The sequence below is a fragment of the Halichoerus grypus genome, chromosome 4, assembly GCF_964656455.1.
Source record: "Halichoerus grypus chromosome 4, mHalGry1.hap1.1, whole genome shotgun sequence".
Classification (NCBI taxonomy): domain Eukaryota; kingdom Metazoa; phylum Chordata; class Mammalia; order Carnivora; family Phocidae; genus Halichoerus; species Halichoerus grypus.
Genome location: NC_135715.1, coordinates 159767186 through 159793530, shown reverse-complemented (window position 1 = coordinate 159793530; position 26345 = coordinate 159767186). Strand labels below are relative to the sequence as shown.

The window sequence follows — 26345 nt, the reverse complement described above, 5'->3', positions numbered from 1 at the left end:
GGGCTCCCTGCCGAGCAGGGAGCCTGCTTCTCCCTCTGACCCTCCCCCCTCCCACGTGCTCTCTCTCTCTCATTCTCTCTGTCTCAAATAAATAAATAAAATCTTATAAAAAATAAAAAATAAAAAAAAAATAAAAATAAAATCTTATCTCTATATTAAAAACTCTCACGATGAAAAAGGACTTAAGAATTCACCTTCAATGATCTAATCAATGGATTGAAAGGCACCCTCAATATTTCCTTGTTCTCAGTTTTTTTTTTCTTTTTTTTTCCAGGCCCAATGAATGATTTGTGTTGTATTGCATCTTGAGAGATAAATAAAAGGTATTACCAATGTAGTGCAATTCAAGATTTCTGACTTGGATCACCTCCACATTCCTCACTCTGAAAATCATACATGATGTTAACCATTACTTCTTGAATTCCCTAGGACAGCACCAATTTTAGATATGACCTCCTAGTGCCTCACTGGGTACAGCTGCACTTCTCAGACCATGAACCCTGGCCTGGCACAGTTTAGAAAATATCACCACCATATCATGGAATCCCATATCAGCTGCTTATTTAACTTACCCATGAACTTCAACCTTCACTGAAATTGGGAATCCTTGATTTCCTTTTTTTTTTTTTTTTAAGATTTATTTATTTATTTGAGAGAGAGACAGAGGGCAGGCAAGGGGTGGGGAGGGGCAGAAGGAGAGGGAGAGAGAGAATCTCCAGCAGACTTTCTGCTGAGTGCAGGGCCCCACCCACAACCCTGAGATCATGGCCTGAGCCAAAAAATCAAGAGTTGGACGCTTAACCAACCGAGCCACCCAGGCACTCCCCTCTTCTCCTGTTCTCACAACAACAAACAGGCTTATTTTGGAGGTTTGGTATTAGATTAGTCTAATCCCTCCAGGCAAGCAGGTGCTTTTTAGAATTCTCCACCCACTCCCAGCCAGGAATTTGACAGGTATGTTAAAGAATGATTTCAATACCCAGATACCTGCATAGCAACTTAACCTTTGTTCCTTATTTTAGTCAAGTTGTTCTCTAACTTAAGTTGCATAAACATTATGGAATAAGATCATATGTATGAAACCTTATGTTCTGTACTTTATAGACAACTTAAGGGATTTTTCAATGTTTTTTAAAAAATTATTTTTCAGAAATAGAAACACATTCAAACAATTTAAAATGGAAAAAAATAAAATGTATTTGATGAAGAATCTTGCTCTTCTCCCTGTCTCTCTGTCTAGTTTCTACCTACTCCTATCAAAGCTGACTGCCATTGTTAGGTTGTGTGTTCTTCCAGAGTTTCTATATGCATATATAAGCAAAATGAATATTTTTATGAGCCTCCTTTGTACAAACATTCTTCTGCATTTTCCTTTCACTTACCATTATAACTTGGAGATCTTTATATATCTGCATATAGAGAACGTCTTTGTTCCTTTTTAAAATATATATAGCTACATAAAATTCCATTGTAGAGATGGATGGGCATGAGTTATTGCATTAGAAATACACATATAGAAATATATATTTTACTATTGCAAATGATGCTGCAGTAAATAACTTTGAAAACATATTATTTTGAATGTGTTCAAGCTACATTGCAGGATAAATTCCCATAGTGGGGTTGCTGGGTCAGGAAGCGAAAGCATTTGGAATTCTAATAGATACTGCTAAATTTCCCTTCATAAGATTGTTCCAATCTACGCTTCCATCAGCAACATAAGAGACTACCTGTTTTTTCCCACAGCTTGCAACTGAATTTGTCAAACTTTTGTATTTTTGCCAATCCGATAGGTTAAAAATGGCATTCCTTTCATTATAGCTTTTGATTTGAATTTCTCCTACTAGTAAGACCTAGCATCTCTTCATTTATAAAAGGGCCATTTATATTTTCTTCCTGTGATCTGACTGCTTGCATCCTTTGTCCACTTTTTTATGGGCTTTTTCTTCATGACTTCTGGGAGATCTTTATATACTTAGGAAATTAGCTTGTTGTCTGTGTTGTGGTTTGCAAAAATTTTTCCAGTTGGTGCTTGTCTTTGAACTTTGTTTATTATATTTTTCTTTATGCAGAAGTGTGTTATTGTATGTAACTGAATTATTAATCTTTTCTTTTATGGAATTTAGAGTTTGAGTCATAGTTAGAAATACTATAAAGGAATTCGTCCATGATTTCTTCTTTTATTCTTTGGATTTCATTTCTGACATTTAAATTTTAATCCTTTTTATCTTGGTTTCTCTTGGTGTCATGGGACAGTATGTTAAGGTTAATTTTGATCATTCCTGATTTTTCACTTGGAAGCTGACCCCAGGTGAGATGTCATTCTACTGTATTCATTTGTGAACAAATCTTCCATTTCTGTCCTTAAGTAAAAGGGCCAAGGGCATCTAGCAGGCTGCTATCCAAGCCAACGTAATGCAAACAATTCCGATGACTGCTATTTCCCTCTTCAGTGGCATCAGGAATACACAAAACGAATCACTGCAGCTTTACCGTGGAACCTGGCAAAAAGTGCAGAGAAGCCCAGGAAGAAAAAGGGACAGTTCTCACATTTAGTGGTGAGTAAGCTGGTTCTACATGGAGCAAGAGAAAACTTAAGGGAGGTAAAGATGAGGGCAGGTGAAATATGGGGCAGGAGCTAAGAGAAACAAAGTTCAAATTTGAAAATGTTAAAGGGCACGGATTTGAACTTTCTAAGGTCTGAACGTCAAATCTGGAACTTGGGGCTTTCTGTAACGGTTTCCCTTTAGGACGAAAAGACCATTTCAGGAATATTTAAGGGCAGTAGGCACAATTATGGATCCGTTGTGGGCTGAGAGGACATATTTCCAGGTAGCAGTAAGAGAAAGAAAGGCAGACTGAAACTTTTAGGAGAAAGTATGCTTCGTGGTCTGTGTTGTATCTCTGCAGCAGCTGGGAAATGCCACACAAGAGAAAAAGGTTTCACAAACATATTGCTAACAATATGCTTTGGAACTTTCCAGAAAGAATCATCACCACCAAATGACCAGAGACTGACTGAATTCTGACCGAATGCCCATAATCACAGGCTCCACATCTTGGCTCACAATCTTTGCTTTGTTTGTGACCTGCCTGGCATAAGCATATGAATCAGCAGCCACAGTACAGTCTGATCCCCACAAATCACCTGCAGAAAAAATAGAACCAAGTAACATTCCAGAAGGGAACAGAAACATACACTAGCAAGGTCCCCTTAGCCAGGGACAACATGCCCGGCTGCGATGTGTGTGGGGTTACCTGCAGGATAGAGCTTGGGGCTGGGTTTGAATATTGGCTCTGTCACCACTAACTCTACAGCCTCAGGCAATTTACCAGAACTCTCTTAAAATGGAGACATCTGTGTCAACTTAACAGGGTTCTTAGCTGCCTTAAATGTGTTCTGAGATGGGCTTAGTACAAATAAATCATCTAAGGTGGTCAGGAGGGCTCCATGGGGTCATGTGTCTAAAGGCACCTGGCAAACTACCAGGGAAGAGCAGCTGCTACTATTATTAAGGTGCTGCGAGAATCCCCGACACTGTCGTCATCCTACCTGGTCCTGTGCGTACAGTCTCCTCTTCTCCTCCGTCACCGCCCCCGGGAACGTGCAGAGCCGTTATCACGTGGACCCCACCAGGCAATGCCGGGGCCTCAGAGGCATCCATGGAACTGAGAAGAAACAGAACCCCAAAGGTGCCAAGTGTTACGTGGGATGATGTGGCCCTCTTCCGTGTGAATGGAAGCCCAAGAACCCACCGGAATTCATGGGAGCGCCCCCAGGCAAGTCCATAATGGGAAGTGGAAACCCCTGGTTTCATTGGATGCAGAGCATGAGGGGGGAAGGCGTCCTCCAGAGAGAGTGTGTCATTCTCACCTTCCACTGGGGGCGTATCCTCGAGTTTCCTAAACCAATACTCAGTCCGCGGCACTCCGAGGAATTCAGGCTCCTTGGAAGATGGACATTCAGAAAAACAGTGGAGAGAATTAAAGCTCTTTGGGATCTCATGAGCTGACGGAGTTGTTTTCACCCTTTACATTCTCAGATAATAACCGCTGGTTCTTCAGATACCAGCTTTCTATCTTGGCAGGGGTCTACTTTTGTATCCACTCCCAAACCCACAGTTTTCTTTCTTTTAAATTTTGTTTTATCAAGCTAAATGTTGGGGTTGCTTTTTGTGAAATACTTCAGTCAGTGTATTGAGTTGAGTAGGCTGTTGATAGATAACTATGCCTTTAAGTGCCTGCTGGGTATAACTGGCCTTCCAGCTCTGCCCTTTGTGTAACTTTAGCATGTGGCCGGTGCTGGTTACCACAGCCAGGAAAGGTTCTCCTGCCAAGGCAGCATGTCATTACAAAGTGCACCCTTTCCTGTGCCATATTTAACACCTGGATGATGCATGATGAGGTGTCCAACTGGGTCTTGGGGGTGCTGCTGGGGATCTACACACTATGCTTAAAAAAACAGCAGATGGGGGGGTCCCTGGGTGACCCATTTGGTTAAGCATCTGACTCTGGATTTCAGCTCAGGTTGTGATCTCAGGGTCATGAGATTTATCCCTCGTCGGACTCTGTACTGGATGTGGAGCCTGCTTAAGATTCTCTCTCCGTATCCCTCTACCACCCCCACTTCACTCTCTCAAAAAAAAAAAGCAAATAGGAGCACCTAGGTGGTTCAGTCGGTTAAGCGTCCCACTTTCCCACTCTTGATATCAGCTTAGGTCTTGATCTCACGTTCAAGCTCTACATTGGGCTCCATGCTAGGCGTGGAGGCTACTCTAAAAAAAAAAAAGAAAGCAAATTGACCCAGCAGGAGTGTTTGTAAGATAGAATATCTGCTAAGAAATGCAAAGATCTTCCCCCATGTGATGGGGGACTTTCCAAGTGAGTTTATTTAGCTTAAACCAGAGTTTTCTTTTCCTCATTGTCAATCTGTGTGAAGCTAAAGAGGGTAGGTGTGAGGAAGAGGAGAGCAGGAAGAGACTGGACCACGTTTATGATACACTATTAAGTGAAAGAAGAAATATTTATGATTATACATGCCATCTAATCCTCACTTTGTAAAAATATGTGTTTTATTTATTCATATATTTATATGTGCTCTAAAAATTCTTAAGAATGGAAGAAAATTTATTAAAATAAAAACAATCTAGAACTTGGAAAAAAAGTGAAAACATGACTATATATCCTTTCCATGTGATATGGAAACAGTCTAGCAGACCCACCCACGGATTACCTGATTCTCCGCTGGGACATTCCTCTAAGGAACATTATTATTTACTATTGGATAGGACCTAGACCCTGTGAGCTTGTATGATAACATTAGATTTTTTTTCCAGTAGCAAATCAAATCAGTTCTGCTCTCAGAGGTTACAGTTGTATTCTCTATAAGACATTAACCAGTTTTGCATCTAAACTAACAATTTTCTGCCACTGTTTTGTCAGCGTCCATACCCTCAGCCTCTCAAATCCACTTCCATTCAGTTTATCCTCTTGCCGCTTTGCTCATTAATGAGATTTGTATGAGAATCAAATTTTTAATATTTTAAAAATAGTTTGGCAATGGCTGTGAGATTTAAATTTTCTCCTTGATATTGTTCTTATATATGTCAATCTCTTAAAGGCCATGTTTTACTTTTATATTAAGAAAGTGCAAATATGTATGTGTTTATGTGTACACACACATTCTATATTGATTTCTCAGTCCGTACTTTCCCTGGCCCTAGACCCAATGAAGGACCTACGTCCCCAGGACTTCTAAAAGCAGCTTTGCAGGTGGCAGGGTGAACTCTGACTCCAGGGGACATAGAAGAAAAGGTGTTCCCTGAAAACAACTGTTTTGCTGGATAAGCACAGGTTAAAGTTGACGAAATCCATTTCCACAGTCAGCTAAGCTGGGCGTAGGACTGACTTCTCCAGTGGGAGCTGAAGACAAGTGCAGGAATAGGCCCTGGCCCTTTATTTGTGGAAATTGGGGTCTGAGTCCCAAGTGAGGGACCAGGAAGCACAGGAAGGTCTCAAATACGAGACCCAGGGGAGGGCAGAGAGGACCCCAGGAGGAAAGGGGCCGAAGCATGGGAAAGAACCTGGAAGCAGTGGACTGGAGAGGGAGCCTGCACTGACACCCATCTTCCCCGGCCAGCCCCACCCCTGCACCTTGTAGGAGGGAAGGGAACTGGTTCAGTCTAGTCTTTTTTTTTGTTCTCACATTCAGATTTTATCTTTCATCTTCCCCTCCCAACCACTCCTCATTTCCAACCCAGAAACCACGAGCCAACAGGACTATGGTTGCTGGTGTTTGCTTAGAAAGGCAAATGAGAATTTATGGCAGTTTCCTACTTTCGTTGCTCTACTTTGCCTAATTTATTGACTGTTGGAAAGGATTCTCAGTGGAAAACCCAGATTAGAGTGCTGGTGATTTAAAGGCCGGCTTCCTGAAAAGACAGTGGCACAACTCAGTAAACCTAGGAGCAGAGGTGATGTCATCCATTGGGCTCTGATGGGTGGGACTGCAAGATTCCCGCTATGTAGGATGTGCATATTTAATTACAATAAAGTATGGAGAGAAGGCCCCAGAGATACCACCTTGCCATGAGCCACTAGTAGATGACAAGAACTCATCACAAATCTGCCTTCTTGCTACACGTTGTCACCTTTGAAACCCCGTCACAGAAAAAGCCACATTCCTAAACTGGGAACATAAGATATGTGCAGGCAGAAGAGGTCTCTGCTGCCCCCTGTTGTTGGGTTCTTGTTAACCCTAAGCATTTTACTAAAAAAATTTTAAGAATATGCTATTCAGTTTCAGTATTTTTATTGTATAAGAATTGTGGTCCTGGTCTGTCTCCCTTTCACCATGAAACTTCATTGAAATAATTAAATTTCTTTGTACTTCAGTCCCTCACCTATACAATTAGCTAATTACTCCTTTCAATGACATGATTTGTGATTTCAATGATCCTAGGTTTGCAGAGTGTTTGAAGAAAATAGTGCAATGTCTTGAAGTTCTCTAATGAAACAGATTAACATTTAACCTGTTATTATTGTTTGCACCTAGGCATGCATCAAGTATTTGCTGAAAATTCTATTTTTATTATGTTAAATTTAATTCATTAAAACAAACAGATCAAAGTGGACATCATAAACTTCATAATCTTGTACCTTTTTAGAGACAGTAATGAAAACAGAAACCAGGGCTTGTCCTGGCTTAAGGCTTGCATTTGTTGCTCCATCAAGAAAATAATAATTGCTGGTGTTCCTTCTGTTAGCGGGGGGATAAAAGAAGCATTTCATTTAAAGGTACCATATACTACAGAAATGATTTTGTACTTTATTAAATCCAGTAGTATTTTTATTATAAAAGTGCATTCTAAAGTTAAAGTGAAATTGAAAAATAGCCACATGTAATATCATGACTCTCTCATGATGTGGTCCCATCCAGATGTATCCTGGGACCCTGCCTTGGGAAAACAGTCTCCTGCTGTGCTAACAGAGCAGACCTCCTCCAGTTTATGGGAGGCAATGTGCCAAAGTTACGATGTGTGATTTACAGGCCAGAATGGTCTGAATCAGCAGGTAAATGTGACAATAAAGACAGATGGGTGTGTTGTGGGAAGAGCATGAGGGTGAGTTCAAAGAGTTGAAATATCTCAAGAGGGACAGAGGTGAACATGGGTATATGACTCAGGAGCATAGTGACATCACCAAATGATGTACAGATGACAAAAGGAACATTAGTACATGAAAGATGGCCAGAAAGTCATGTGATTATTTTCAACCCAATCCCGAAACACAGACATGCAAATAAGTGGTATTCCTTTTGAAGTTGGCTCCTTAAGAGAGATTACACATTTACCTCCATAGTGCTGGCCTCCTCAGGACATTTTGGGAACTCTTTTGGGGGGTGTTCTTGCAGAGCCTGTGGCCCTCGTAGCGATAAATCTTTATCCTTTGAAGGTGGGTTTGAGTGGTAAGAGGTAAAAGACATTCAGAAGCCAGCTTGATGGGTAAGGCAGGAGTCAGACTGGCCATTACATTTTTTGGTCAAAAGTCAAGTGAGAAAGAGACATATTTTGTGTAGCCCATTAACCAAAAAATGTTCTGTTTTGTTTTCAGTTTCACCTCATAGGGGCCACTTTCCCAGGCTGATCCTGTTGAAACTTTCCTTTCCAATTAATGTATCTGACAAGCTCAGTATAAAATTAGATATTTTATATTCAGTTGGCTCTTGATACCCTGCCCTCAGGGTCTTGTAATCCTCACGAATCTTCTCCTGAGGATTCCACTGTAGTTAAAAGTTTTTCCATAAAAGATTCCAAAGTATTAAAAAAAAAAAAAAAAAAAAAAGGAAATTCTCTCTTAAATCCTGAAAATATAAGTCCAGGACAGAAAGTCAAAAAGATATTAAAATAAATCTGCCCCTAAAATAAAACTCTCTGCTCCACCTACACCGCTGGTGAGCGACAGCCTCGCGCACTGCGGACGGGCACAGACTCGCAGACCGGTAGCGGCGGGGAAAGGACTTTAGGGCGGCCCCCGGGGGCGGAAACCCGGAGCGGCGGGGTCACGCGGGCGAACTGCAGCCCCCGGGGCGGAAACCCGGAGCGGTGGGATCAGGGGGGCGAACTGTAGCCCCCGGGGCGGAAACCCGGAGCGGCGGGGTCATGCGGGCGAACTGCAGCCCCCGGGGCAGGAACCCCAGAGCAGCGGGGTCGCACACGCGAATTGGGAGCGGCTGGCGGTTTTAGAAGCACAAAGGGCAGAGACGTGCCCCGACCTGGAGGCAGGACTGGGAGCGCTGCGGAGGGGCGCACAACCCAGGCTGCTGCAGTTTATAGCAGCACGGACAGAAACGGAGACAGTGTGGCCTGGAGAGCTCACTGAAGAACAGACTGCAATCTCTCTGCTCTGAGGCAGAGGGTTGGAAACAGTCTCTTCTGCTCTGACTGGTGGAAGAGACGCGGAAAGCCGCCAGGGAAAGGCGCCAGAGAACAAAAGCCCCAAAGACTGATTCCCACTGAGCCCATCCCCCGCCACAGGGGCGCAGGGCAACTCCGCCCAAACAGGGTTGCCTGAGTAACAGTGGCAGCCCCTCCCACAGAAGACAGGCTGGGAAAACAAGAGGCCAGCAACCCTAAGGTCCCAAGAAAACAGGTGCATCTTGCTTGGGTTCTGGTCAATAATTTCGACTCTATACATTCCCTCAAACACCCATCAACAGAATGACTAGGAGGAGGAGCCCCCAAAACAGAAAAGACTCAGAGATTATGACTTACGCTGCAGATTTACAAATGGATGCAGATATAACGAAGATGTCGGAGATGGAATTCAGGCTAGCAATTGTGAAGACAATGGCTAGAATGGAGAAATCAATTAATGGCAACATAGAGTCTCTAAGGGCAGAAATAAAAGGGGATTTGGCAGAACTTAAAAATGCTATCAATGAAATCCAATCCAATCTAGATAATCTAACAGCTAGGGTAAGTGAGGCAGAAGAACGAATAAGCGACCTGGAAGACAATATAATAGATAAAAAGGGAAAAGAGGAGGCCAGGGGAAAAAACTCAGAATCCATGAAAAGAGAATCAGAGAAATAAGTGACACCATGAAGCGTTCCAATGTCAGAATAATTGGAATCCCGGAGGGAGTGGAGAGAGAGAGAGGACTAGAAGATGTATTTGAGCAAATCGTAGCTGAGAATTTCCCTAATCTGGGTAATGAAACAAACATTCGTGTCCTAGAGGCAGAGAGGACCCCTCCCGAGATCAAGGAAAACAGGCCAACACCCCGGCATGTAATAGTAAAACTTGCAAATCTTAGAACCAAGGAAACCATCTTAAGGGCAGTTAGGGGGAAGAGATTCCTTACGTACAGAGGGAGGAACATCAGAATAACATCAGACCTATCCACAGAGACCTGGCAAGCCAGAAAGGCCTGGCAAGACATATTCAGGGTACTAAATGAGAAGAACATGCAGCCAAGAATACTTTATCCGGCAAGGCTTTCATTTAGAATGGATGGAGAGATGCAGAGCTTCCACGACTGGCAGAAACTGAAAGAATATGTGACCACTAAGCCGGCCTTGCAAGAAATATTAAGGGGGGTTCTATAAAAGGAGAAAGACCCTAAGAGTGATCTACAACAGAAATTTACAGGGACAATCTATAAAAACAACGTCTTCACAGGCAACATGATGACAATTAATTCATACCTTTCAATAATCACTCTCAACGTGAATGGCCTAAACGCTCCCATAAAACGGCACAGGGTTGCAGATTGGATAAAAAGACAGGACCCATCCATATGCTGTCTACAAGAGACTCATTTTGAACCTAAAGATACATCCAGACTGAAAGTGAAGGGATGGAGATCCATCTTCCATGCCAGCGGACCTCAAAAGAAAGCTGGGGTAGCAATTCTTTTATCAGACAAATTAGATTTTAAACTAAAGTCTGTAATTAGAAACACAGAAGGGCACTATATCATTCTTAAAGGGTCTATCCAACAAGAAGATCTAACAATTGTAAATATCTATGCCCCCAACATGGGAGCAGCCATATACATAAGCCAACTGTTAACCAAAATAAAGAGTCATATTGATAACAATACGTTAATTGTAGGAGACCTCAATACTCCACTCTCAGCAATGGACAGATCATCTAAGAAGAAAACCAACAAGGAAACGAGCTTTGAATGATACATTGGACCAGATGGACCTCATAGATATTTACAGAACATTCCACCTTAAAACAACAGAATACTCATTCTTCTTGAGCGCGCATGGAACTTTCTCCAGAATAGACCACATACTGGGTCACAAATCAGGTCTCAACTGATACCAAAAAATTGAGATTATTCCCTGCATATTCTCAGACCATAATGCTTTAAAACTGGAACTCAATCACAAGAAAAAATTTGGCAGAAATTCAAACACTTGGAAGCTAAAGACCACTCTGCTCAAGAATGTTTGGGTCAACCAGGAAATCAAAGAAGAACTTAAACAATTCATGGAAATCAATGAGAACGAAAACACATCGGTCCAAAACCTATGGGATACTGCAAAGGTGGTCCTAAGGGGGAAACACATAGCCATCCAAGCCTCACTCAAAAAAATAGAAAAATCCCGAATTCACCAACTAACTCTACACCTTAAAGAACTAGAGAAAAAGCAACAAATGACGCCTAAGCCACGCATTAGAAGAGAAATAATTAAAATTAGAGCAGAGATCAATGAATTAGAAACCAGAAACACAGTAGATCAGATCAACGAAACTAGAAGTTGGTTCTTTGAAAGAATTAATAAGATCAATAAACCACTGGCCAGACTTATCCAAAAGAAAAGAGAAAGGACCCAAATTAATAAAATTATGAATGAAAGGGGAGAGATCACGACTAACACCAAGGAAATAGAAACAATTATTAGAAATTATTATCAACAACTATATGCCAATAAACTGAGCAATCTGGATGAAATGGAGGCCTTCCTGGAAACCTATAAGCTGCCAAGACTGAAACAGGAAGAAACTGACAACCTGAATAGGCCAATAACCAGTAACGAGATTGAAGCAGTGATCAAAAACCTCCCCAAAAACAAGAGTCCAGGGCCTGATGGATTCCCTGGGGAATTCTACCAAACATTCAAAGAAGAAATAATACCTACTCTACTGAAGTTGTTTCAAAAAATAGAAACAGAAGGAAAACTTCCAAACTCATTCTATGAGGCCAGCATTACCTTAATCCCCAAACCAGGCCAAGACCCCATCAAAAAGAATTTCAGACTGATATCCCTGATGAATATGGATTCCAAAATCCTCAACAAAATCCTAGCTAATAGGATCCAACAATACATTAAAAGGATCATCCACCACGACCAAGTGGGATTTATCCCCAGGATGCAAGGGTGGTTCAACATTCGCAAATCAGTCAATGTGATAGAACAAATTAATAAGAGGAGGGAGAAGAACCATATGGTCCTCTCAATTGATGCAGAAAAAGCATTCAACAAAATACAACATCCTTTCCTGATTAAAACTCTTCAGAGTATAGGGATAGAGGGAACATTCCTCAAGTTCATAAAATCCATCTATGAAAAACCCACAGCAAATATCATCCTCACTGGGGAAAAGCTGAGAGCCTTTCCCTTAAGATCAGGAACACGTCAAGGGTGCCCACTCTCGCCACTATTGTTCAACATAGTACTAGAAGTCCTAGCAAAGGCAATCAGACAACAAAAAGAAATAAAAGGTATTCAAATTGGCAAAGAAGAAGTCAAACTCTTTCTTTTCGCAGATGACATGATACTTTATGTGGAAAACCCAAAAGACTCCACCCCCAAATTACTAGAACTCATACAGCAATTCAGTAATGTGGCAGGATACAAAATCAATGCACAGAAATCAGTTGCTTTCTTATACACTAACAACGTAACTATAGAAAGAGAAATTAGAGAAACGATTCCATTTACAATAGCACCAAAAACCATAAGATACCTCGGAATAAACCTAACCAAAGAGGTAAAAGATCTATACTCTAGGAATTACAGAACACTCATGAAAAAAATTGAAGAAGACACAAAAAGATGGAAAAATATTCCATGCTAATGGATTGGAAGAATAAACATTGTTAAAATGTCTATGCTACCCAGAGCAATCTATACCTTCAATGCCATCCCGATCAAAATTCCAATGACATTTTTCAAAGTGCTGGAACAAACAATCCTAAAATTTGTATGGAATCAGAAAAGACCCCGAATCGCCAAGGAAATGTTGAAAAAGAAAAACAAAGCTGGGGGCATCACGTTGCCCGATTTCAAGCTATATTACAAAGCTGTGATCACCAAGACAGCATGGTACTGGCACAGAAACAGACATATAGACCAATGGAACAGAATAGAGAACCCAGATATGGACCCTCAACTCTATGGTCAAATAATCTTTGACAAAGCAGGAAAAAACATGCAATGGAAAAAAGACAGTCTCTTCAATAAATGGTGCTGGGAAAATTGGACAGCCACATGCAGAAGAATGAAACTCGACCATTCTCTAACACCGTTCACAAAGATAAACTCAAAGTGGATGAAAGACCTCAATGTGAGACAGGAATCCATCAAAATCCTAGAGGAGAACATAGGCAGTAACCTCTTTGACATCACCCACAGCAACTTCTTTCAAGATACATCTCCAAAAGCTAGTGAAACAAAAGCAAAAATGAACTTTTGGGACTTCATCAAGATAAAAAGCTTCTGAACAGCAAAGGAAACAGTCAACAAAACAAAGAGGCAACCCACAGAATGGGAGAAGATATTTGCAAATGACACTATAGATAAAGGGCTGGTATCCAAGATCTATAAAGAACTTCTCAAACTCAACACCCAAGAAACAAATAATCAAGTCAAAAAGTGGGCAGAAGATATGAAAAGACACTTCTCTGAAGAAGACATACAAATGGCTAACAGACACATGAAAAAATGTTCATCATCATTAGCCATCAGGGAAATTCAAATCAAAACCACATTGAGATACCACCTTACACCAGTTAGAATGGCAAAAATGAACAGGGAAAGAAACAACAAACGTTGGAGAGGTTGTGGAGAAAGGGGAACCCTCTTACACTGTTGGTGGGAATGCAAGTTGGTACAGACACTTTGGAAAACAGTGTGGAGGTGCCTCAAAAATTTAAAAATAGAGCTACCCTATGACCCAGCAATTGCACTACTGGGTATTTACCCCAAAGACACAGATGTAGTGAAAAGAAGGGCCATATGCACCCCAATGTTCATAGCAGCAATGTCCGCAATAGCCAAACTGCAGAAAGAGCCGAGATGCCCTTCAACAGATGAATGGATAAAGAAGATGTGGTCCATATATACAATGGAATATTACTCAGCCATCAGAAAGGATGAATACCCAACTTTTACATCAACATGGATGGGACTGGAGGAGATTATGCTAAGTGAAATAAGTCAAGCAGAGAAAGTCAATTATCATATGGTTTCACTTATTTGTGGAACATAAAGAATAGCATGGAGGACATTAGGAGAAGGAAGGGAAAATGAGGGGGGGGGAATTGGAGGGAGAGATGAACCATGAGAGACTATGGACTCTGAGAAACAAACAGGGTTTTAGGGGGGAGGTGGGAGGGGGGATGGGTTAGCCTGGTGATGGGTATTAAGGAGGGCACGTACTGCATGGAGCACTGGGTGTTATACAAAAACAATGGATCGTGGATCACCACATCAAAAACTAATGTGTATTGTATGGTGACTAACATAACATAATAAAATTAAAAAACAAAAAAACCAAAAACAAACAAACAAAACAAAACTCTATGCTCCATTACATCATAGTCTTGCTATATATAACGCTAATCATAAACTTATTTCAATCGCAAACATTTTATCTCCTGATAATAGAGAGGAAGGACAAGTTGAGGTGCTTCACTCGTACTTTCTGATTACCTACGGTGTCTCATTTCTACCCACTATCCTCATGACGCATGTGCTCTCACTGCTATCCGCAGCAAGAGAAGAGCTAGTTATGTATCCAATGACGTAAATTAGGGTTCATCTTATCCCAATGCTCTGTGTTCAATATATTTATAAAACTGACATCAGCACTTAAAAGAGGGTTTGGCAGCCCGCCTTTTGAAACCACCTTGAGGATGCAGTTACCTATACTCCGAATGGGTTGGCGTCATAAGTTAAAAGTCTGCTCATAATATGGCTTCCTAAGGACCAAAAGAAAGATGAATCCGCAACCTTGGGGCTTTTACTGTGAATGTTGAATTAAATAGAGGATGGCATTTCTTTTCACTCTGGGTAATGAGTAAAAAATGCCGGCAGGAGAGATGTCCTTGCAAATCCTAAAAATGTCTTACCGGAATCATGAATCCCTTTACTTATTTATACAACAGAAACTATGAAGACAAATAGTGAAAATCACTTCAATGCCACCCACTTCTAACTTCTGAGTTAGAGGGACTCAAATTATGATTTATGTATGAAGAATTCATTCTGAAATGATGCATGTGTAACTTGCATAAATAGACAAAAATGGTTAAACAGAGTAAGTAAGCAGAGTAAGTTGGCAGTGGGCGGGTGGGGATAGCAGGGTGGGTAGGGGGTGGGGGGGTGCTATAGACTGAATGTTTATGTTCCCCCCTCCAATTCATATATTGAAATACTAACGCCCAAAGATGATGGTATTAGGAAGTAGGGCCCTTGGGAGGTGATTAGGCTATAAGGACGGAGCCCTCACGAACAGGATAAGTAATTTATAAAAGAGGTACTCATCCAGAGAAAGCCCTAGTCCCGTCCACCATGTGAGGACCCAGTGAGACGGCACCAGCCATGAACCAGGAGGAGGGCCTTGGTCAGAATGTGACATGCCAGCACCATCCTGGACTTCCACCTTCCAGAACTGTGAGAAATAAATTTCCGTTGTTTATAAGCTCCAGCCTGCGGTGTTTGTTATAACAACCTGAACTAAGATAGGGTAGGGGTGGAGCAGTGGGGAGACGGTGCGGTGTCGGGTAGGGCAGGAGGATGTGACTGATGGAGGGGACAGGCAACATCCCCGAGGCATGGAAATCTTCCTGGCCGGGCACTGTAAAATCCTTCCCACGGCGGCAGTAACAATGCAGCTGGTGCAGAGCTGACCGGTGACAGAGCCCGGGGAGAGTGGGGGCGGAGGAGAGATGGCCTGCAGGGCACACGGTCCTGGCCTTCCGTCTGGGGAAGCTGCACGCCAGGAAGGCCGCTGATGAGGGCTTCCAGCTCTGAGGAGTTGGCTCTGAACGATGACCTGCAGGTACAAGGACTGAGACTACCCACCCCCGCCTGGGGCCCTTGCAGACAGATGCAGCCTCTAACTCAGGCAGCTAGAACACCAACGTCACGGGGTCCCCGAGGAGCCAGCAGAAACACAAGGCCACCACTCTCACGGAAGGGATTTAGACTGGGCTGCACACACAGCAGAGAGACATGGAGTTAACAAGGATAACTGTGCCCCGAGTGATAGAGTTCTTTGCATGTGTGTTATGTACAGTCGCTACTTCAGAGTTACTATTATAGATTGCAGTTGTTACGATCTAGAATTACCCTAAAAGGCTGAGTGAATTGTGTTGGACTCCTTTGCATTTATGAGGCCAGTTACTCTCAATGAAACCGTTTGTTTGTCTTTCTAAGGTAACAAGTTGAAGAACCCCTTTGGGAGCCATTAAATATAGATCTTTCTGGACAGGACAGATCCTAACAGACAACCACAGACAAGATTTGGGTCATGGGTGGGGGGGACCAGGGAGGCAGTCATTTAAGTGGCTTATGCCACAATGATGTGGAATTAAGGAATCCATCTGATTCAGCCATGTAAAAAACACAGATGGCTATATCAGGAAATAGTAAAAATATGAAATGATAGAATATCCTCACTGAAGTACCCATACCCAGGTGGTGGGTAAAGAGAACCTACTGCCATGTCCCTGAGGTCCTCAGATGATTTATGTTTGTGTCTTCGTGACTGGGAGCTTTGGGGTGGCATCTCCCAGGATGCCCTGTACCTGGCCAGGCTCGGGCCAGTACCTGGGTTCAGCCTGAAAGTGAGACACCTTCATTAATTCTGTAAGCCTGACAAAGCATAAGGCAAGGAGGGCAAGAAGGCTATGGTAGGCATATAATGCCCCCTTTCTCTTTCATAAATGTTGCGTATTTCTCATTTTTAAGTAACACACACTTGTAGTAGACCATCTCGTAAATATAGAAAATAGGAAAAAGAGTAAAAATATCTTAGAATCCCTGAAAAACTGAAGGAAACCATTAGAACCACTTCTTGCTCCTGGGACAAAGACAGTGCCCCCTCCCCAGGCTGTGAAGTCAGTCTCCTGTCTTCTCCTCCCTGACTCCAGCAACAGTGCTCTTTTCTGTCTCTGGCCCTTGGCACACGCTGCGCCCCCTCCCCCCTCTTTACCTGGTTGCTCCCACTTACCCTTTGATTACTGCTAGGAGAAGTCTTCCCTAACCCCCCACCCCACCCCATTTATTTGGGTGCTTACTTGTTTGAAATCCATCTTCGCTGTCAGCCTGTAGGCTTCGTGAGGACAGTGTCCATGCCCTCCCCGCTCCTTTTGTTAGTAAAACATCGTATCCCCAGTGCCTAGCACAATACTTGTTTCCTTGTCTAAATTGACTAAACCCTTCCCACCTTTAAGGTTGGGTTTGAATTCCACAGCTCTTTCACCATGCCTTCATCAATTCTCCCCTTTCTCTCAGTTCCTACTAAGTTTGTATCTAGTTCCATATGATTAGCCCTGCATCGTCTGTAATTGAATCATCATCCTAAATGACACTATAAGTAATTGCAGACCTGCCTGCTTGCCTTCCTCCTTCCTGTTTCATCGACATATATTAATTCACTCAGCAGAGGGAGCTCATGCTTTAATTTTGGGAAACTGGACAGAAAGCAAGGCTCTTGTAAAAAGAACCTGAAATAAACTTTGCAGCTCTCTTTTTTTTTTTTTTAAAGATTTTATTTATTTATTTGACAGAGAGAGAGATAGCGAGAGAGGGAACACAAGCAGGGGGAATGGGAGAGGGAGAAGCAGGCTTCCCGCTGAGCACGGAGCCCCATGCGGGGCTTGATCCCAGGACCCCGGGATCATGACCTGAGCTGAAGGCAGATGCTTAACGACTGAGCCACCCAGGCGCCCTGCAGCTCTCATTTTATTTTTTCTTTTTTTTAAAGATTTTATCCATTTATTTGAGAGAGAGAGTGAGAGAGAGAGAGAGAGCACAAGATGGGGGAGCGGGAGAGGGAGAAGCAGACTCCCTGCCGAGCAGGGAGCCCGATGCGGGACTCGATTCCAGGACTCCAGGATCACAACCTGAGCCGAAGGCAGTCGCTTAACCAACTGAGCCACCCAGGCGCCCTGCAGCTCTCATTTTAAATAAGGTTTCCTTTTAGTACTTCTTGGAGCAAAGACCATTTGATTAAGGATAATTTAATTTTCATTTGCATAAATACACGTGACTAATGAGTTCATTTGGGGGCAGAGTTTTTTTCAATAAGGTTCTGTTTTGCTTACCAAACAGTCTAACTTAGAACAAGTATCCCAGCTGAAGAGCTTAAGGATTCATCTAGAAAGACGACAACTATTTACATGTCCACATTTCTATGGCCTTTTATATTTCGCTCTGAACTCAGGACATAAACTTATTTGATTTGTTTTAACATGACTATGATTTGACATTGAACACTTGCCCTTTGAGATTATAAAAAAGATATTTATTTAGCCTTCAAAGGATGTTTACTACACATGATCCAAGTTCAAAGGCAAAGTAAATAAAGATTGAGAAAATAAATTCATCTCTCAGATTAAAAGCCAGAACCACGAAGGGACTCTGCAGTATTGAAATCAGAGGTGAATCAATAACACTAACAGATGGGTGTGTGTGTGTGTGTAAGCTACAATTTTCCAGTTATCCAAAGAACTGTAATAATGACAGAAAACAGCATATTAGATAGAAGTTTCCCTAGTATCACCCCTGCTCTTGTTGTACAAATCTAATTAGTATATTTCTATAAGATAGAAAACACAATTTTTAAAAAAACCCTATTTTTCTCATTATCAAAGTCAAACAGATTTGTTAATAGAAAATACAGGAGAAAGTGTGAATAAGGGGATAAATACACAAGATATTTATTTTACTTAGTGCTTATAACTTTATATCTAGCTTTACAATTAATGTATGCAGCATCTGAAATGGGTATTTGTTTTCGTCTTTTCCTTCCTTCAAAATCCCCAAATACTCCTTAATTGAAATTAAACATTGCTATAACTGGGTTAATGCAAAAACAGTAGAATTTGGAAAGCATTCCTTAGATTGTGGGGAAGATTCCACTGATGATAAAGGAAAATATAAAGGTCAAATATCACACTTACATCACTCTATAACTATCTTTTAAAATATCTATCTTTCCCATAATACCATGAGTTCCTACGGAAGAAATCCTGTCGTTCTCAGTAGGCATGATTTACTGGCCTACAGCCCAGGGCCTGGCACAGGGTAAATGCTGAATAACGATGACATTCATAAAACAGAGCAATACGAACCTAGAGAATTGAGTCCTAAATTGTGGAAAAAAAAAAAAACAACAAAACATGGCTCTTGCTGTTGGATACCTTTGGGACAGTCACTGAAATTGGTCCTGCTGAGTGGGAGGAGGGACACTGAAGAAACAGCTGGTGGCTGGTGGGCCAGCAACAACGCTGCGGGTGATGTGGGAGACACTGTGGCAGCTGTTCTCATCTGCTGCTGGGGGGACAAACAGCGTAAGGACTCCGCGAATAATGGAGGTGGCTAGAGACAGCTGACTGAGTTTCTGTATGAATCGACAAACGTTTGTGGAACCCCAGCTATCAGCAGAAAATGGAGTCTCAAGAGAGGATGAACCATCTTTACTAGGATTTCCTGAATCCAAGGACATCCTCTTTTCAAAAGATCAGATGTGGGTCAGCATCACAGGACCAAATATGTTTTCCTCCATCTGCATGATCCTGTGATTCAGTTAGTGTCAAATAGCCTTAGCTTTCTTTAGCAGAAACATCGGCAACATGAGGACTTTGTTATAATAAACGGAACATACCTTCTTTTATGCGAGTCACTGTAAATAATCCCTAAATCCTTGCAAGAGAGATAACCCTTGGATGGAAAACTTCTTTAAACTTTAAACTTCTTTAAACTTCTTATCAGGCCCTAAAAGGTAGAATTATCATAAGAGGAAAAGAAGCAAGTTAGGTTTTGTGTTGCAAATAACGCTATGACCTAGAAGTGATTATTATAAGTCTAATAAGCAAAGTGAAATAAAATTACGACAAATAAGCCTTTTTTGCCTCAGCAACCTCCCCCATATTTGAGTGGAATTTGACCCAAGCAGTAAACCCATCTGCAGGTTTCTTCAATCTAGAACCTGAGAGAAACATCTGTTTAACTATTTACTGATACTTTAAAGAATGGGAATTTTAACCTCAGAAAAAATCCAACTGCATTCCAGAGTAGGAAAGAGGTGCTCAATTGCTGTTGAGGAGCTAGAGATATTAGTTATATAATAAGTCAGCTATTAGTTGGGCAAAATGGTAGGTTTGACTCACCATGCATGTATTTTCATTGGTGACTGGATGCTACAACTCACATCTTCTTTCATGAACTTTGATTTTCAATATGGGATGTGGGAACTGTGGGTTCTTTGCTGCCCACCAAGAGAGGTGTTCCCCATCACACGAGGGGGGTACTTCATTCTTGGAAGGTCATTTAGGGTTTCTACAGTGATCGGGCAGTCTTCTCCCAATGGACAGTCAGAAATTTCTTTTTGAGATCTTCTGCCATCCACTACAATAGATAAAGGCAGACTTAATGCTGATCTCAATGACAAACACATAGACTTCATTATAGCTCACAAACTAAACAAGAATGAACAGAACCTACCATGGGTAACAAAACGAAGACAAAAAAAAAAACAACCAAAAAACAAAGACAGACACTTAGAGAACAGTGGCCTAATCAATTCATAATTAAATTCACTGCTTTGCGTATTTTTCCATCTCTTGTAGCTTAAAAAGAACTAAGTGAATTTTAATTAAATCTTAACTTATAAACAGATAAGAATCTTATGTGCCAGAGATGAGATTTCTAATGTGAACTTCTCAACCGAAGAAATAATTGTTGGCTAAGTTACAAATGATGATAGAACATCAACAGACAATGAACTATATGTGTACTGGAGTGTTTATGCGATTTATTATCAGACAAGCTTGTAGAGTGGAAAAACACGGAGTACACCAGCGAACATGAGACCCGGGTTCTAAGTCCAGCCTGGCTGCAAGCTAGCCAAGTAATTTAGGAAAACCCCAGAATCTCTCTAGGCCTGGCTTTGCTTTATCTACAAATACGGATTTGACTAGAAGCTCTTTTGGCTTTCAGAGGCTATTTGTTGAGGCAAAAAGCCTAGAATGTTGGACTTTTTAAAGCCGATGAGGAAGGTTTGTTGTTTCCATTGCAAAATTGAGGGGTTTAAAGCTATAGTTGAAAACTGGGACTTTTCTCAATTAGCACAGGTAGTTAATGGACAGACTTTCTTTAAAGTTTTCCTCCCATCCTTTTCTCTAAAAGCCGAGTCTCCACAAGTGATAGCTGACAGTAAGATGGACTAAACAAATAGAAAATAACTCTTTGTGAGGATAATTCGCAGATAGTTGACTGTGCAGAATTGCATGACTTTTTTCTTTTCTTCCCCTTTCTCTTCTTTTCTTTTTAATGAACTTCTGTGCCCACTGGTTTGATCCAGTACAGGGATCATATAATTTTCTAAGTCTAAAACTTCCTTTTCCACTCAGTCTAACTAAATTTGCCACTACTTTATGGTGCTCAGCAAAGAATATGGTATTCAAGGAAAAGCCCTTGGCTTCCCATTGCTCCTTCACACGAGGATTAGAACCACTGGCCTAGTGTTGCAGAAGAAAGTAACAGTGAGGCCCAGAGAGGGCAAGTGACCTGGTGAAGGTGACACAGATGGTTAATGTGAACGGGACCATGACCCCGAGGGCGTCAGGGTCCCTGCCCAGTGCCCTGAAACTGAAAGGGCTCCATGCGTCCAGAAGAAACATGGTTTAAATCATTTCTGCTGGTTAATAATAAACAAGGGAACCATTTCTCAAGGGAGTTGAATTGTTTACTTTCCTTGGAATTAAATTTGATAATACCTTTGTAAAAACATTTTATGCAGAACTATTTTGTTCACTGTGGGAGCCATCGAAAGGGCAGATCTTTTGGTGAGAGTTCCGTGTCTTCATAAATCCTTTCACACTGAGTAATTTCAACACTGAACACAAATCATGGTAGAAGCTGCTTAACTGACTAAAGAGATGGAAATGGGAACGATAATTAAAGGCGGACTGGCTACACGAGAGGTTCTTTATCATAAGGGTTCTGTCATTGTTGCCTTCGGTCGTGTGTTCTGTTGGAAAGGATGACAGAGAGCTGGAAGTCCCGGGGGACGTAGTAAAAGCTCTGGTTAATGAAATAATTCACATGCTCCTCTCCACAGCTCAGGGCACTGGTTCCCTGAGGGGGAACCAAGGATCACAGAGAGTCCCTGAGACCCTTCCAGGGGTCTCAAGGTCAAAACGATTTTATAATGCAACGTGTTATTTGCCTTCTTCCTTCTCATTCTCTCATGAGTTTACAGTGGAGCTTCCCAAAGGCTGAATTTTGTGTGGTATCATGTCTTGCTGAGTGTAGACACAGACATGTGAATTCAGCTGTCTTCTCTTCAGCCAGTGTTGAAGAGATAGGCAAAAATTGTGAAACAATGCCACTCTTCTCAATGATTTTTCCTTGGAAAAATATAGTTATTTTTCATGAATAACATGTTATTTATGTTAATGTGCAGTGGGTTTACCCACGTTGTTTTCAAGTAAATAAATAAATATTTAAAATATTTCCCAGTTTTAATTACAAATACTACAAACATCCGTTGACCCACATAAACAAAGGCTCTTTAGGATCTTCAGTAATTTTTAAAGGTACAGGGGGCCCTGAGACCAAAACCTTGAGAGTCACTGTACTCGGCAATGGTGACACAATGGTGAACACCACACTTGCCTCCCAGAGCTGACTTGAGCTCACAACCTCGTGAGAAAATAGGCAATGCCATCGGGCAGAAAATACCCTATGGGAAAAGGCAGAGCTCTAGGGGGCACTGTGGGCCTCCTCCCAAACTAGGCAAGAATGCTTCAGTGAAGGGTTTCTGAAAGAAATGGAGAAGACTTTTCTCAGTCCATGCCTTGGACCCACTCCTTCCATCTCTTAAGTATTCAGTGTCTCCCTTTTACCTGTATTCTTCCAATCAACAGTCAAACTTCATAACACAAGAGGCAAAACTCAAACGCTTCCATCCCAGGTCCCTTTCAGCTGCTGTGCTCTCTATTTTCTCTCCCTCAGCTAATTGTGTAAAGCACTCTGGCCTCCCTGACTCCATTTCCTCCCTTCGCACGCCTCCCGCAACACACTCCTTCCTGCTTTTGTGATAGTTGACATCACCACCTCTGTCACTGCTTTCTGTTCTCTTCCTATTTGATCTCGCAACAATACTTCATGCATTTGACCACTCTCTCCTTCTCAAAACGTCCTCTCTCAATGCTTCTGGAGTTCCTGTCTTCTGATTGGTATGCCCTTTCTGACCTCTCATTCTCACTCTCTTGAGTCCACTCATCCTTCCACCTATTCATTAGCTGTTGGAAACCCCTAAGGACTTTGATCCAGGGCCTCTCTTCAGCTATGTACTCACCATTCCCCTGGCTTTGAGCCCAAATGGCTTGTAACTGTAAACACTCAATCTCGACCTCTCCTCTGAGCTTCCAACTACCTACCTGTCACTCCTCTTTGGATTTTTTAAAAAGGATGTGAAAATCCCTCAAAGGAGCTTCTGCTCCAGTATCTCATCTCTAACTTCACATCTCCCTGTGCAGACAAAGCCAGGGAGTCACTCCTGACCCCTGCTCCTCTCTCGCCCACTTACATCCAATCTGCCACCAATATCCCTCTTGATTTTGCCTCTTAACTATCTCTCCCATTCGTCCTCTCTCTCCATCTCCACTACTAGCACCCTAATCTGAGATAACCACCGTCCCTCTCCTGGGCTGCGGCCATACACACTTGTCACCCTGCATTCACTTATAACCCAATCTTCTCCATACAATAGCCAGAGTGATCTTTCAAAACTGTAAATATCCTTTATCAAAATCCTGTAATGGCTCTCCATTACGTGTACAAAAACTCCATGTCCTTTAGGTCTGTATTATAGGCGTATCAGGATCTGGCCTCCTCTTCCCTGCCCAGCCTCACGTTACAGGGTAGGAGTGGGGTTACAGCAGACCTTCCAACATGCCATGGCCTAGTCATTTGGAATTGCTTGTTTTTCCTGTAAGTTACGAGTTCTTCAAAGCCACAAGCCAATGTGCATGATTTTTACTTTACCTAGAATTCCCTCTCTATGTCCCGTTCATCCCCCCTTCCCACCTCCTGATAACTACTATTTACGATTCAAGTTTCAGCTCAAGTCTGGCTCTCTGGAGAAGTCTCTCTCTTCTCTCCCTATCCCACCTCTTGCTCTCTGCTCTACTCCCAGATTCTGCATGCTCCACTGTTAATTGTTGCTGGCGCATCTGATCCCTGCATTTGACTGTGAGCTCCCGAGGGACGGGCAGTGTGTCATTTCTGTATCCCAAGTGCCCAGCTCAGTGCTGACATTTGGGAGGCTCTCAACAGAAGTTTGTGAAACAATTACAAGTAGGTCCATGGACACCTGGAGGAACAAGCAAAAAAATAAAAAAGGGGCACTTGGCTGGCTCAGTCAGCGGAGCCTGAGACTCTTGATCTTGGGGTCATGAGTTTGAGCTCCACCTTAGGTGTAGATTACTTAAAAATAAAATCTTAAAAAAAATAAAAAAAAATAAAAGGAGGCAGTTAGATGCTTTAAAAACTCTGCCAAACTCTCAGGAAAGTGAGATCTGGAGGTGGTAATTTCCCTCACCTGCCTAGTATTTGTACCCTGGATTTTCCTTGGATTTTTAAGAAAGATGCTTGTGTACCAGAATCGACTGTGACTTTCCTGCTTTGGTCACAGAGGGAGAGTTGTACTAGGTGAGAGTTCAGGGACAAGGTGGGTCCACCCAGGGGCAGGTCCTGGGAGAAAAAATGCCTTTCTCAGGTTACTGAGAGTGACAGTAGCGCAAAGTTGACTGTGGGGACAAACTGATGTTAAGCCAATTAACATTCTAAGTAAAATTTGCTATGAAAGATATTAAGACTTTTTTCACCCTGGCTTTATTTTTAATGGATGAAAACTAAAGAAACAAGTTATAAGGATGAGTGTGTTTTGCCTTGAAGATGTTTCACATTTTCCTTTTGACATTCAGGTTAAGATATCTGAGTAAAAGATGCTGGAAAGTATCAACTGGGGATGAGCTGATGGGACTGTTTATTCCCTCATCGTTGGCATGAAAAGAGAAAGAAATCAGGAGAAAAAGAACATACCATTAGTTCAGGTGGAAACGTGTTCCTGGGTTGGGTCCAAGGGCAGAAATCCTTCTTTTTCATACAATTTGACACAAGCCTTAAGAAAAAACAATTAATGTTTTAGTCTTTTGGTAAAAACAAAGTCAAAGTTTGATAAGCATCGTGGGCATTAGCAGGCAGGTGTTGAATTCGTTCTGTTTGAAAGGCGGTGGGCTGGGGGCGGGGGCACGAGGTGGTGCAAGACAAGACCAGCTCCTGGTTTCACTCTGGCCAGAGGAGAAGGTGGGGGTGGGAGGTGGGGGGGAGAGGAACCTGAAGGCTGCTAAATCCCTGCTCCTGCCGAGCTCTGGGCCCAGCTGGAGAAAGATGAACTGCAATTAGGGGTAGCAGAAGCTGAGTGGCAAAAGAGTGAGTCAGAATAGGAAATGGCTTTCCACAACAGAGCTGGCCCTGGGGGACTGCCGGTTGCAGCTCTGTGTGCTGGCTGGGGGAGCTCCAGGGAAGCTCACCACTGAGAAGTGGATGTTGTAACAGGAACGAAACGTGATTACTTGACACACGGCAGGAAGGTGATGTAGGGGAAATTATAGCTGAAGAATGAGTAATGGTTCGATTAAGCGCTTTATTAGATTTTCTATAATGTTATTTTTTTAGTCATATAAACTGCCATCCTGGAGTTCATTCTTATTTATATTTCTATTGATGACAGAAGCATCAAATGTGGCACCCAGGAATCCATTCCCAGTTTCATCCTTGGGCCTCAGGTCACTGGAACTCTGCTCTGGGTTCCAACTCTGTCCCTCTTTTGCCACACCCCTCCCCCAGGGGCAAGGAGTCCTCGGGATCAAAGGGACATTCCACGCTCAGCCAGTACTCTGTCTTCTAGCCACAAGCTGTGGGGACACACTACCTCAGAATTCCCTGCCCCAAAGGCCCCAAACCCACTTCCAGGGCCCATGTTGACTCTGCTCCAGTCCTTCCTCCCAGAGAGGGCAGAAGTACAACTAGGAACTCACCCCTAAGCCTGTGTGGTGGCCAAGAGGTGGCTGTCTGGGGGATGGATGGAGCTTGGACATGTGAGCACCAGTGCAGGGCAGAGCTGGGCAGGAAGAGAAGAGAAGCGGATGTCTTCTGTTTGAACTCTTGCTTCAGCTCTTGCAAATGCGAGGGGCAGGTCTGCCCTTTCCTGCCAGCCCAGGCAATGATATTTGGTGGTCACCAATAAGCAGCCATGCCAATTTTAAAATTTTTCCTCTCCCCTTCCCAATCTATGCTGGAAACC

At 42.4% G+C, this 26345-nt stretch overlaps 1 protein-coding gene across 1 annotated transcript in view; it reads right to left on the bottom strand.

Moving 5' to 3' along the window:
• LOC144381647 (uncharacterized) overlaps nt 1–26345 on the bottom strand; it is a 74056-nt gene that overhangs the window by 32641 nt on the left and 15070 nt on the right. The window contains exons 3-8 of the mRNA XM_078071169.1: nt 25082–25160; nt 20140–20377; nt 19635–19744; nt 7159–7258; nt 3875–4775; nt 3554–3669 (exon numbers count right to left, since the gene is read on the bottom strand). Of these exons, the coding sequence (XP_077927295.1) occupies nt 3554–3665 (112 nt within the window). The 5' untranslated portion in view covers nt 3666–3669; nt 3875–4775; nt 7159–7258; ... (1 more) ...; nt 20140–20377; nt 25082–25160. The remainder of the gene's footprint in view (nt 1–3553; nt 3670–3874; nt 4776–7158; nt 7259–19634; nt 19745–20139; nt 20378–25081; nt 25161–26345) is intronic.